At 44.1% G+C, this 13,652-nt stretch overlaps 1 protein-coding gene across 5 annotated transcripts in view; it reads left to right on the forward strand.

The window, feature by feature from the left end:
• The first annotated feature begins 6,351 nt into the window (after window positions 1–6,351).
• The window catches only part of SERGEF (secretion regulating guanine nucleotide exchange factor), a 242,637-nt gene continuing 235,336 nt past the window's right edge, over window positions 6,352–13,652 (forward strand). For 4 of the 5 annotated variants that reach the window (XR_007134407.1, XM_047776177.1, XM_047776178.1 and 1 more), the window contains exons 1-3: window positions 6,352–6,451; window positions 10,544–10,679; window positions 12,382–12,537. Coding sequence is in view for 4 of the 5 variants with exons in the window: in XM_047776177.1 (XP_047632133.1) it covers window positions 6,392–6,451; window positions 10,544–10,679; window positions 12,382–12,537 (352 nt within the window). In the remaining variant the exon portion in view is untranslated. Of the gene's footprint in view, window positions 6,452–10,543; window positions 10,680–12,381; window positions 12,538–13,652 lie in introns of those variants that run through there. The other variant, XM_047776181.1, reaches the window with a different exon arrangement.

Raw genomic sequence — 13,652 nt, forward strand, 5'->3', positions numbered from 1 at the left:
GCAAAAAGCAAAAAGAAAGAAATGTGGGTTGTGCAATGTAGCAGCCCTGCCCAATATCTCAAACTCTAAAGGTCCAAAAGGAACTCAGAATCACTTGAATATTATGCCCCATCAGCTTCCTCTCCCAGTGATCTCATTTCTATTAATGGTATATTAAAGGTCTTTCAGAACTCTTAAAAAATTTATTTCATTTTATGTTATTCAAAGAAATAGAATTAGAAAGAGTAATTCATCCTACTTCAGATTTTTACATTACTTATAAATTTTAATAGCTGATCAATTGTTAAGTATACCTTTGATAGTAATAGATCTAAGTCAGCCAATCTGAAGCCATCTGAAATATTGGTTAGGTAGTGTATAGTTAGTGTATTTGATTGCAAGGAAATCTATTAAGCAAACCATAATAGATAGCAAATAACAAACTGTGCATACTGTATCTAGTTATTTTCATACAACTTTATCATGGTATGGTAAAGAATGGTAGTTATTAAATTTTTTGATAGTTATTAAATTTTAAATGATGGAATTTCAAATCATTCTATTACAAAAACCTACTAAAGTAAATGTTGAAGACATGACCGTTATAATTCACATCTTCAGAGTAATGCAAACATTTCATGATTGATTTCAGTTTGTTCTTCTAACCTCTGAATTTAAAATATTTGATAAATGAGGAGTCCTGAGAACCTTAGAGTTTTCATGCATTTTAAATATATGCCTTCAAAGCATCAAGGAATACGTTAATAGTTATTCAAATATGAGAACAGAATTGAACCAAAAGTGTGGTTCATAATTCTTAATTAGTGAGTTATTACTTGGAGAGATAGATGGTGTTTTCCTAACTTTTGGAAGAATGCTCCAAAAGCTAGCTGTCAGAATGCCTGCATTTCGTAATCTGCCTAGTTTGTCATTTGGAGTTATATGGTAGTAATGACCCACCAAAGTGTATAGGATTATAGTTCATTTTTAAGTTGCCTTCCAAAAGGAAAAAATAAAAAAGTCCTGGAATTGTCTAAAGGAGCACATACTAGAATTCATATATTACTTTTTTTGAAATGTATATACTGTCATCTATTTCAGTCTAGTCTTTATTTTACTAAAATAATATACATTTATGATCTGCAAGTTTGTTATTCAACTGGATAATAAAAGGACACAAAATTCATGTTCTCAACCAGCATTTATTTTTGTCAAATATGTTAAAAACTAATTTAATAAACAATAAGTTCTTACTGTATAGCACAGGGAATTGTATCCACTCTTCTGGGATAGACCGTGATGGAAAATAACATAAGAAGAATGTGTGTATGTGTGTGTGTGAGAGACAGAGTCACTTTCCTGTACAACAGAAATAGGCACAACACTGTAAATAAACTCTAATTAAAAAAAAAAAAAAGAAGAAGAAGAAGGAGTTCCTGTCATGGCGCAGTGGAAATGAATCTGATTAGGAATCATAAGTTTTCAGGTTCAATCCCTGGCTTCGCTCAGTGGGTTAAGGATCTGGTGTTGCTGTGGTGTAGGTCGAAAATGCAGCTCAGATCCTGTATTGCTGTGGCTGTGGTGTAGGCCAGAGGCTACAGCTCCAATTAGACCCCCAGTCTGAGAACCTCCATATGCTGCAGGTATGGCCCTAAAAATAAAAAAATAAAAAATAAAGAACTGATGTAAATATATACTAACAATTTTAGTAGTTTCAGAAATCTGTAACATGCTTCTTTTTTTTGGAATAATGATTTTTATTTTTTCCATTATAGCTGGTTTACAGTGTTCTGTCAATTTTCTACTATACAGCAAAGTCACTCACTTATACTTCTTAAAAAGCCTATGAATATGAGATGTAAGGGAAGCTAAACATACCTGAAACCTAGTAACCACTTTCTGGGATTCTTGATAAAGTCTCAGCCTCATGTTCCTCATCTGTAAAATGACTAACTCTACCTTACTGGGTTATTGTAAGAAATACATTTTGAGAGGATTTTGTAAAAGGAAACTTAGTAATATGTAAAGAATCATTACTTTCCTAATCAGACATTCCCTCATCGCTTCTGGATGATTTTACCTTCCTCCAGAAAAAATTAACTTTTTTTTTTTTTTTTTTTTAGGGCTGTACCTGTGGCATATGGAGGTTCCCTCCAAGAGAGGGGTCAAATCAGAGCTGCAGCTGCCGGCCTACACCATAGCCACAGCAACACCAGATCTGAGCAGCATCTGCAATTTACACCACAGCTCATGGCAACACTGGATCCTTAACCCACTGAGTGAGATCAGGGATCAAACCTGAGTCCTCATGGTTACCAGTCAGATTCGTTTCCGCTGAGCCACGATGGGAACTTCCTAACTTTTTTTTTTTTTTTTTTTTAATTTTTGAGCAGACAGTATATAATGGCAGAAGAAGCTTGTCTTAGTCCAATTAGGAATTAAGCCAGCTTGAAGCTGCGTTTCAGTCTTTGTAAGGGGTGGTCCATTTCCAGTTCCCCTTTACTCTCAAGGTGCAGCCCTTTAGGGATCCCAGAGGAAAGCTATGGGTGTGTACCAGGCCTTCTTGGGGACCCTGGACTCCTAACATTCTCTCCTCCTTTGCTCTCATTCCCACCAGCCCCATAAAATCGCTAAAAGAACGGTTCAGTTTCTCAGCTTCTCAGTTGCTGATTTCAGCCCAGTTTCTTGGCCTCCAAGTCACTGCTTGCTAATTAGCAAATTCTTCAAGCAGAAAAGTAGTGCCAAATATAATCTCTCAGCTTTTAGATCTTGGCCCTCCAAGTTCTGGCTGTTTTGATAGCTCTCCAATGACTTGAAACAGATTTTTAAAATATTTCCCCCCAGCTTTTAAAACTATTTTTGATGAGAGAACTGGTCTGTAGCTAGCTAACCTGCCTACATTAAAAGCAGAAAACTGACCTTGGAATAAATCATTTTAACTTCTTTGAGCCTCAGTTTTCTCATCTATAAAATAATGATTTCAACAATGCGTAGCATATAAGTAATATTGAGAGGATCAAATGAAATAATCTAATAGAAAAAATGGTATATTTATGATATAGAACTATAATAATCTGTATGGCTTAAAATACTTTCTATTTTCCTCTTATGGGGAGATAAGTCACCTAAAAGTGATATACCATCAAGTCATTTAAATCTAGCTCCATTCAAGAATTGCAACTCAACCAAGCTAAGGGAAGAGCTGGTAAAAGGCATGTACATGGTTGAAACAGTTGTAACACCTCAACAGTTCCAAGAAATTGTATTAAGGGATATAACACAATAATATAACTGAAGTTAGCAAAAGTATTGATGCATGTGTATTCAAGGGATGAAATCAGAAAATAACTGTATTCTCCCAGACCCCCCCCACCCCCAATAGTAAAACTGACTCTGGGTAGTTCCTTCTTGCTCCTTTGGATAAAATTTCAGGTCCCTGTCTTGAGTTTTCTGCTCATTCTAAATCCTCAGCTTCTAATCTCTCTCTCATTTCAGTATTAAAAATTCCAGTCTGGTGTAAAAGTTCAAAATATCACTCTTTTTTTTTTTCTTTTTAGGGCCGCACCCACGGCATATGGAAGTTCCCAGGCTAGGGGTTGAATTGGAGCTGCCGCTTCCGGCCTACACTAGCTGCCAGCCTACACCACAGCCATAGCAACGTGGAATCTGTCCTCATGGATACTAGTTGGGTTTGTAACTGCTGAGCCACAACAGGAACTTCCAAAATATTACATTTTAAGGTTAAAGTTTTTCTTCTCCTCTAAAACTGAGGAAGGAAGAGGTGTGCTTTGTGTTTCTTTTCTTGCTCTTCCTTCCCCTCACCAGGATGTCTCTGGCTCCTCCAGGGTTTGGGAATGGTAGTGGGGCAGAGAGGTAAGGAAGAGGAAGTTCTTTTTGGTCTGATACCATCGTGAGCTGGCGTATGTGTTTTCTGTGCTTGGTAAGTATTTAATGCTGACTCATTCACTGTGGGTGTTTTGAAAGATCTGCTCACTTATTTTTTGGGATCTCTTGATGTGGGTAAATGTCCCTCTCTGACTGGGCTATTGAATTCATCTCCTTCAGATTCTAGGAACCTAGTAGTCAATTCTCCTGTGAGTGTCACTTCACCCCTCTGGAAATTCCCATCGGCTGGGTCTAAGACCATCCCCTGGCCAATGTGCTCATGCATGGAAAACATTCACATGGGAGATACTCAGATAATCTTTGTTTTGAAGAACTCAGTGAAAGACATCTCCAAAGCATCAGTCTCTCTTTGCTCAGAGCAGTTATCTGGCTAAAAGCCATTGGACATTTCTCAGCATAAACTGGGCAGCAACCTACCTGCCCCTGGTCTGGAGGGATACACCAAGCTCTCTTAGTGGCTTTGCTGACAAACGCCTTTCCTTAGAAACGAGATGGGCAGGGCTCATAGCATATTCACAACTAACCCACGGATCCTCTTCTTGCTCAGCCTCTCTAATCTCTTTCACGGCCAGGAAATTGTACACTGGTTTCTAGACACCTCCTTTACAAGTTCTTTGGTGGTCTTGTACCTCTCTTTTTATGTAGGAGTAATTGGCATTTAATACCTTACGGTCTTAGGCAAAGTAGAGACGGGAAGGGTCCTATTTTAATCCTATTAAGCATGCTTAACAGGAATGGTCAGAATAAAAAAAGTCCACTGTTATAGAACACTCAGAAAACACAGTATAGCTTTTGCACATTGTGTTATCTTGAGAATGAAGAGCTGCTTTGCCTTTCTATGAAGTTTGTGGTTTTTTTTTTTTTAAGGGTGATTGGCTAGGCTCTCAAGATGCCACAGGCTGGAAGGGCAAAGGTGAGATGCTGCCCTCAAGTGGTCATAGGCAGAAACACCAAGCAATGAGTGGAGTCAGAGACACTTCCCAAGGCTTCCCAGGCTAAGGGGTGAATATAGATTATCGTCTTTAGTGTGACCTCATTTGTTCCCACAAGACAGTGTGTGTCTTGGAATATGTGGGTTATGTACAAAAAAGTAAATAAAAATCACCTCTAATCCACCACCCAGTGTGTGCGTGTGTGTAAAATTGGTATAATATTTACTTTAATCATGAACATTTCCCTTATTTGCTCTCTTCCAGAACATGGTTTTTTTTTTTTTTTTTTAATGGTAGTCTGTTATTCAATTGCATGGCTATACAATTTAATCAACTTGTTTTTGGACTTTCAGGTGGTTTCTAAATTCTTTACTATTATATGTAACCCCATAATGAATAAATTGCAGTCTAAGAGTTTGCGCATAGTTCCAATTTTTCTTTCTTGTGGTAAATGAACAGAAGTGGAATCACTAGCTAAATATCTATCCAAATATCTATCCTGGTATTGTCACATTTTCCTTCAGGAAAATTGTACTTATTTGCCACCAGCAGTGTATGAAGGTGTATGATAAAAGCCATTTTATATGAAAATCTTTGTTGGGTGAAAATTATCCAGTTATTATCTACGTTATCACCTTTATTATCAGAATTCGGGCCAGGACCATGCTGGGAGCTCTGAGGGTTAGAAGGCTGCTCTGGCAGGAATCGAACCAGCCTTCTTTTTGGGTGTCTGGGGTGTGAGTTCTTGCTCAGGGCCAGGCGCTGATGGCGACACCAACGATTTGACCCTACACTCGTCCATCAGGAAGCTCCGTCTGCTTTTGCAAACTGCACACCAAAGCAGGCCTAAGACACTGGGTCAGGACACTTTCCACCCCCTCCCAGGCTTAATTTCTCCCCCATCAGATGATGATGCAATCCCAGTCCTGTCAGCCACTCTGCGCTGTCGTGGGATCTGAGATAAAAACCCGAAGGAGCTTTGCGAACTGTTGAGCGTAGTGCACTCGTATAGAATTATTACTAAAAATAAAAAGTGTGAGCGGAGGGAAGAAGAGGCAGAGCGCCTGGCGAGACAGGAGGCCGGGGGCGGAGACGCTCCGAGCGCGCCCCGGCTGGTGACTGGGAGGCGGCTCCAGGGGCCGCTGCTCCGCTCCAGCCGGCTCCGGGTTATCGGCGGCAAAAGCGCGTGGTGCCTCCCGCGCCCTCCCCTACACCGACTTCTCAAAACCACCGACCCTTCCCCTTGCAGATCTCTCACCCCCAGTCACCGCTTTCCCTCCCCCGCGCCGGCCCCTCCTCTGGGGAGCACACCCCTGCCCCTGCCCCCTGCCCCTGCTCCCTGCCGCTGCCCCCTACCCCCCACCCCCTGCCCCTACCCCCTGCCCCTACCCCTACCCCTGTGCCGCCCGCTCCCCGAAGAGCCCCGCCTCCGCGCCGACACCTCCCTACCGCAGACCCCTCCCAGAGCGGGCTCACACCTCTCGTCACCAATCCCTCCCCCGCGCCAGCCCCTCCTCCTGGGAGCCCCGCCCACGCTCCAGCCCCTCCCGGAAGCGCCCGCGGAGCATTCCCGCATGGAGCGGGAGCCGAGCGCCTCGGAGGCCGCCCCACCTGCGACCGCGCTCTTCGCCTGGGTACGTGACTCCGCCTTCGGGCCCGGGCCGCTGGGACTGAGGGGCGCCCGGACGCTGGGAGCTCCCGGCTGCGGCGTGGGCGGTACTGGGGCCCCGCGGCCGAGGTCCGAGCAGGGCTCTGCGTTGGAGGATCCTGGGCTGGGGGCTGAGGAAGAGAGGGCAGTGCGGGGCGGGGCGGTGCGGGGCTGGGGTGGAGGGGAGAGGAAGAGTCTTCACCCGGGTGACTTAGGGGCTTCTGGCTGGTGGGGTCCCTACCGGAGGGGCTGCGGCGCCTCCGGGACGGAGCGTCTGGTTCCGCGACAGACTTCAGGCCCGGGTAGCGCCGGCAAAGACGGAGCGCAGGGCTCTGTGGAGGGAGGCTCGTCCAGTTCTGGAGCCCCGTGGGGCCACCTGTGCTCCCTCCACCCCTCCGCACTGCTAGGAGAATATAGGCCTTTCCCCAGCCCCACCCCAGCCTGGTCGGAGCATCCTTTGGTGTGAGGCCTGCGGTGATGGGCCGTGCACAAGGCAGAGACCCTGTATAGTTGCTGATATTCGCCTGTGACTGGATCTTGTCTGCCTTGAGGGGTGGGAGTCCGCGCTGGTGTTGGTTTGAAGGGAGCGCTGAGAGACAGGGTTATCTGTATGTATGGTGGCTGGGAGAGAGAGAGTGTGTGCACAGCAATGTGTGGCTGGCATTTGAGCAGATGCGGGAACAAGCAGAGGTAGTGTCTTGTAATTCTTCATAGCCTATGATTGTAATGAAATGTGTAACTTGTTAATGTCCGTCTCCTTGGTTAGAACGTTAAGTGTTATGAGGGTGGGTACTCTGCCTGTCTTGAATAGCGGCTGCCTGTGCCTGGCACATTGTAAGGTGCTCAGTACATACCTGTTGGCTAATGAATGAATCAATGAGTACCTGTTGTGTGCCAAGCTAGGTGCTGGTTTTTTGGGAAAAACTCAAGTGTGAAAGACTTCAGCTATCCTGCTGGGGGTTGGGGGAGGGAGGGGGAGGATAAAATTTTTATTGCTGTTAAAACCAGTATGTATTGAGTAATCACAGCATGGTGATTATCAGTACCAGGCAACATTTATTAACTGTAAGACGTCTGCACACTGGCAGAAAGGAGAGCGTGATGTGACCTGAGGTAGTCTGGCTGTCTCTGTGTCTCTGCGGTAGCACTTGAGCTGGGGGTGGAATTGGGGATTGAATACATGCCTGGGGTGGGTGCTTTTTGCAAGACAGACATTGAGGTCTCTGTGGACAGAGGAAATGTCTGATAGAAAAAGCCTTTCCCATATGGCCTTGTCAGTACTGAGGCAAAAATATTGTTGAACCCAACCTCATTGCTGTGCTTGGAGGCTTGATGGTGTGTTCTTCCTGTTGCATTGCATTATCTGTGAGGAGGGGTGTATTAGTTTGCTAGGGCTGCCATAATAAAATATCACAGACTGAGAGGCTTAAACAATGAAAATTTATTTTTTCACAGTTCTGGAGGGTAGAAGTCCAAGATCAAAGTATTAGCAGGTTTAATTTCATCTGGGTCCTGTCTCTTTAGCTTATAGATGGCCTGCTGCTTGCTGTGTCCTCAGGTGGCTTTTTCTGTGGGTGGGAGCAACCCTGTTTTTCTTCTTGTAAGGATTCCAGTCATATTGGATTAGGGACCCACTCTTATGACCTTGTTGAACTTGAACTACTTTTTTAAACACCCTGTCTTCAGATAGAGTCACATTTGGAGGCACTGGAGGTTGGGTAAGAATTGCAACGAATGAATTTCAGCAGAACACAATTATATTCATAACAAGGTGATTTACCCTTTTGGCAGTGTGTGTGTGTGCGTGTGTGTGTGTGTGTGTGTGTGTGTGTGATGTCTGGGGTTTTTGTAAGAAAAGGAGGCAAATACAGCTGTAATAGGTTGTGTTAAATTTTGTTTTGCTTTATAATGGATTTAGGGCCTCTTGTGGCATTACAAAAATTTGGTGCTATAATTTGAATCCCATGATGCTGGCGTATCACTCTGTTCAGCAGCCTGTAGTCCTGGTGATGGGGCAGCCATGGAGATCTCATGGCTAACAGAGAAATCCTGTGTACATGCTCTCATTTCACGCTGTGTGTGTCTTTCATGCAATCTTTCTTAGGTAGGGACTCATAGGGTCTTATATTCATTCACTGTAAATTATATGCACACCTTCTCTGGGCCAGCATTGTTTCAGATGCAAGGAAAATAGCATTGAGCCAACCAAAGTTCCTGCCCTCATGGACTTTACTTTTTAGTAGGAGAGGTAGATCGTGAACAAGTAAACATAGTGCAGTGTCAGGGAGTGCTTTGAAGAAAAGTAAAGCGGATAAAAGGCATAAAGTGATGGGGTGTTATTTTAGATAGGTGTGTACAGTTAGCTTCCTGCTAGGTAAGCCCTAGGCCTGGTTCACCAGATATCCCTTTTTTCTTTATTCTTAGAGACACAATATGGTATAATGAAAGGAGTGGGGCATTCAACTTGTGGCCTACTTAGCTGTGTGACCATGGAAAGTTACTTAACCTCTCTGAGCCTTAGTTTCTTCATCTGTGGAATGAGAGTAATAATGCCCTCTTTTCTATTGTGAGAATTAAAGGTGAATGCCCAGCACACAGAGAAATACTCAGTAGTTGGTAGCTAATATTGCCCCCGAGGGCCTCTGGGACCTGTGTCCCTGCATGGCTTGCTCTGCCAGCATGGAGTCCTTTCAGCCCAGGACAGCTGTGGAAGAGATCACAAGGGGCAGGAGTCAGTATGTATGTATGCATTTTCTGTAGTTATTTTAAATCACTTTTCCTCCCTGACAAGTCTTTGAAAACAACCACATTTAAAAGGTTTTACTGCTCATCTCTAGGAAGAACCAGCCAGTAGTAGGTGGTTGGAGAAATGATAAGGATTTCCAACATTTAAAAAAATCCTCCCTGCAGGTCCATGTCCCTTATCTTCAAATTTGAAGACAAAAAGCTCAAATCCAGAGCCGACCTGACATAGGTTGTGTATAGTCTTTGCCCACTAACTGTGAGTATTCGTACCATTTACTGCAGAAATCAAACTGTTTTCCTTATGGGGTGCTGCTCCCAGACCTTGCAGCAGTGTATATGATTTATATACTGTATTCCTTTTCTAGAGTCTATAAAATGCTGAGTCTGAAATACACCTGGCTGCAAGGGTTTCAGATTAGGGATTCTGGACCTTTATCATATCATAACAATGACAAACGTATTACCCACTGAGGGGAAATGTGTTTCCTTAGAGGAATCTCATCACGTGAATCTTACAGACATGAAACATTGGACTTAGAAAAGCCCTTGGAGATCATTGCCAACCTCTCTCACTATACAAAGGAGATAACAGAGATGTGCCCCGCTTGAGGGCACGAAGTCCTTAGCCAGCTTTGATTCTGGAAAGTCCTTGCCAGTGAGGGTGTGGGGAGAAGGGACAAGTCCTAGTGCATTGCCCATCCACTTTGTTCCCATTTGTCCTCATTATTTCTTCCCTTAGCCTTCCTAGCTGATTAGCTGTTATCAGAAAGGACTCCTATGCTGTCCCCCAAAGGCAGCACATGCATTTTGGAGCCTCAGAAGGGGAAGGTGAGAGTAAGTACCACTGGATGAGTCCTGGATGCTGAGGGCTCCTCTCACATGGACATTGTGGTGTACTGGGGATGGGGTCACTGTCCAACTATGGGGCACATATAACAGCTTTTTTTTTTTTTCCTTTCTTTTTAGGGCCACACCTGCGGCATATGGAAGTTCCCAGGCCAGGAGTCGAGTCAGAGCTGCAGCTGCCCACCTACACCACAGCCAGATCCTAGCTGCATCTATGACCTACACCACAGCTCTCGGCAATGCTGCATCCTTAACCTGCTCATCGAGGCCAGGGATTGAACTCGCATCCTCATGAATATTAGTCGGGTTCTTAAGCTGCTGAACCACAACGGGAACTCCTAAACCGCTTCTTAAGAATGAGCCTGTGAAATCTCATCTCTTACAGGTCTGAGAGGTTATGTTAGGGTGAGAAAGATGGGAACAGGTAAATTCAAGGGGACAGTTGGAGTTCCCAGACTTTTTCATCTTTGGCTTATTTTATCCCTAGGGTGCAAATAGCTATGGGCAACTTGGCCTTGGCCACAAGGAAGATGTGCTTTTGCCCCAGCAACTGAGTGAATTCTGTAAACCTGAATGTGTCAAGAGGATCACAGGAGGAGGGGGCCACTCTGCTGTTGTCACAGGTAACTTCCTTCAAGAATATATAGCCTGTCATTTTCTTATTTAGACATTTCCCCCTAGGGTGTTCTATTAGCACTTTCAGCCTTTTGTATTTTGCAGAGAAAAACATTTTTTTTGTGAAGGGATCAAAGTAATCATCAGAATCCTAGATTATCATAGCTGAAAGTATTTCGGGGATCAAGAACACCCCTCTTTCCCCCCTCCCCTCCCCCAGTGAGGCTCAGAGAGGAAAACTGCTTAAGGTTACAAGACAGCTAGTGGCCAAATTGTACCATATGTTACATTTTATACCACATATTGCTATTTAATTTTCACATATGAATTTTTAGAAGTCTTTGCAGTTAGGTTGACTATTCCTTGAGAGTAAGAACATTGTATTTTCATTAATCTTCCCTCCTAGTACCTAGGCTAGTACTTAATAAGTACCAAAAGGGCTGTAATATTGCAAAAGAGTGCATCCAGCATCCTGGCTAAAAACACGAGTTCTGGAATCAAACTGCTTGGATTCAAATCCTGTTTCTCTTATTTATTAGGTGTGTGGCCTTGGGTAAATTACTTAATTTCTCTGTGGCAGTTTCCTCTCTGTTACATGGGTGGAGGAGGAGAATCAATGAGTTAACAGGGCTGCATTATGACTTTCATGGGTCCTTGACACGTTTGCCTTTGTGAACACTTTTCTCCATAAAGAACTCTTTACAATCATCTTTACAGCTGCACTGATGGAAAGACTAATATAATCCAGGCTAGATTTAGTGTATATTCTTTTAACCTGTATTTTTTCTTTTCTTTTTTTCTTTTTTTTTGTCTTTTGTCTTTTTAGGGCTGCACCTGCAGCACATGGGGGTTCCCAGGCTAGGGGTCTATTTACAGCTGTAGCTGCTGGTCTACACCATAGCCATAGCAACTCAGGATCTGAGACGCATCTGTGACCTATACCACAGCTCACGGCAATGCCAGATCCTTAACCCACTGAGTGACGCCAGGGATCGAACCTGTAACCTCATGGTTCCTAGTCAGATTCGTTTCCACTGTGCCACGACGGGAACTCCCCTGTATTTTTTCTTATTAAAATATGTGAATTAAAACATTTTTGTGGGCCTCTAAAAGTATTGTGGGCCTAAAGGGTAAGTCAGCCTCACACATGAGGCCCTTAGAAGAGTACTTGACACATTCTATACCTCAAATAAATGTTGGTTTTTATTGTTTTTGTTTTAGTTTTTTGTCTTTTTAGAGCCGCACCCATGGCGTATGGAGGTTCCTAGGCTAGGGGTCGAACCAGAGCTGTAGCTGCTGGCCTACACCACAGCCACAGCAACACAGGATCCAGGCCGAATCTGTGACCTACACCACAGCTCATGGCCACACCAGATCTTTAACCTGCTGAGCAAGGCCAGGGATCAAACCCACGACCTCATGGATGCTAGTCAGGTTCGTTAACCACTGAGCCACAACGGGAACTCCCTGGCTTTTATTGGTGATTGGTCACTGTGGTTGGACATGGAGTTTCCATTTAGATATTAGATTGGAGCCTCTTGGTCCTATGCCATTTGGTCCAGAGCACATTAACATGCGTGGCTTATTAACTGAGGTGGGGGAGAAAGTTAGTGGATCCATGACTTCAAATAATTCATGAAATCCTTTTGCTTGCTTTGGCAGTTGTAATTTCCTTGTGCGCACTATCACCAAAACCTTTATGTTTTGCAGATCAAGGAAACCTTTTTGTTTGTGGCCTGAACAAAGATGGGCAACTGGGGCTTGGTCACACCGAGGATGTCCTTTATTTCACCCTCTGCAAATCCCTCCTTGGCTGTCCCATCCAACAGGTGGCCTGTGGCTGGGATTTTACCATTATACTTACAAGTGAGTGCACTCCTAGGGAAATTTTTTTCACTGAAAAGTCTTTGGGTGAGAAAAGCATGGTGGTGGGGTCCCTGATTAAATAAAATCCTCTTTGCATTTAAAAACACACACGAATATTCTCTCTGATTGTCAAGGAAAGTTGCAGGGTATATTTTGCAAGGAGAGTTTTAACAGTAGAGGTGATTGGGCTGGAAAAGTTTTGCCAGAGACTGAAGAACGGACTAGATCACTTTTTGGCGGCCACTTGCTATCCTATAAGTTCACTTTAACCGGACTAGATGTTTGGTAGGGCTGGTTAAGGGTTACTCAGGGGGAATGTGGTGGGGAAGTTTGAGGAAATCAGAAGTTGCCACAAAAGTGATGGCAGTTTTTTTTCCCAATGAGGGATATATATATATTTTTTTCTTCTTAAGGCCGCACCCACAGCATAGGAAATTCCAGGCTAGGGGTCGAATCAGAGCTGCAGCTGCCAGCCTGTGCCACAGCTGCAGCAACATTGGATCTGAGCCACAGTTGTGACCTACAGTGCAGCTTGCCCACTTGCCCCAGATCCTTAGCCCACTAAGTGAGGCCAGGGATCAAACCTGCATCGTCATGGGTACTAGTTGGGTACTAGTTCTTAACCTGCTGAGCCACAAGGGGAACTCTGGGGTTTTTTTTTTGGTGTTTTTTTTTAAGTAAATATGGTTGGGGAGAACCCTTCAGTCTCTGTGAAGCCAGATAGCGCAATAGGATGTAGGGAATGTAGGCAAAAGGTTAATAAAATAATGCTCTTGGGAACAGCTGGTAAGAGTTACTTTGTCACCTGGCTTCTCCCTTGATCAGTTTTGACTTCTTTCTTCAGTTTTGCCCTGTCAAGCTCGCCATTCTGGATTGAAAGAACTCTCTATTATTCTGACCAGGCTCCCTTTGTCACAGGCCTCTGGCAAGTGCATCCTCTGTCCATCTCACCCCCCTCCCCCCAAACCCTCATGGATTCTCACGTGCACAGCCTACATCCCAAGCTTTTTAGCACATGGCCTTCGATTTCTGTGCCCTACTCATCCCTGTTGCTGCCTTGTCTTTTATTGTCCACAGTCCCCATACTTTTCTCTCTAGTAATACCCATCAGTACA

This window comes from Phacochoerus africanus, chromosome 4, assembly GCF_016906955.1.
Source record: "Phacochoerus africanus isolate WHEZ1 chromosome 4, ROS_Pafr_v1, whole genome shotgun sequence".
Classification (NCBI taxonomy): domain Eukaryota; kingdom Metazoa; phylum Chordata; class Mammalia; order Artiodactyla; family Suidae; genus Phacochoerus; species Phacochoerus africanus.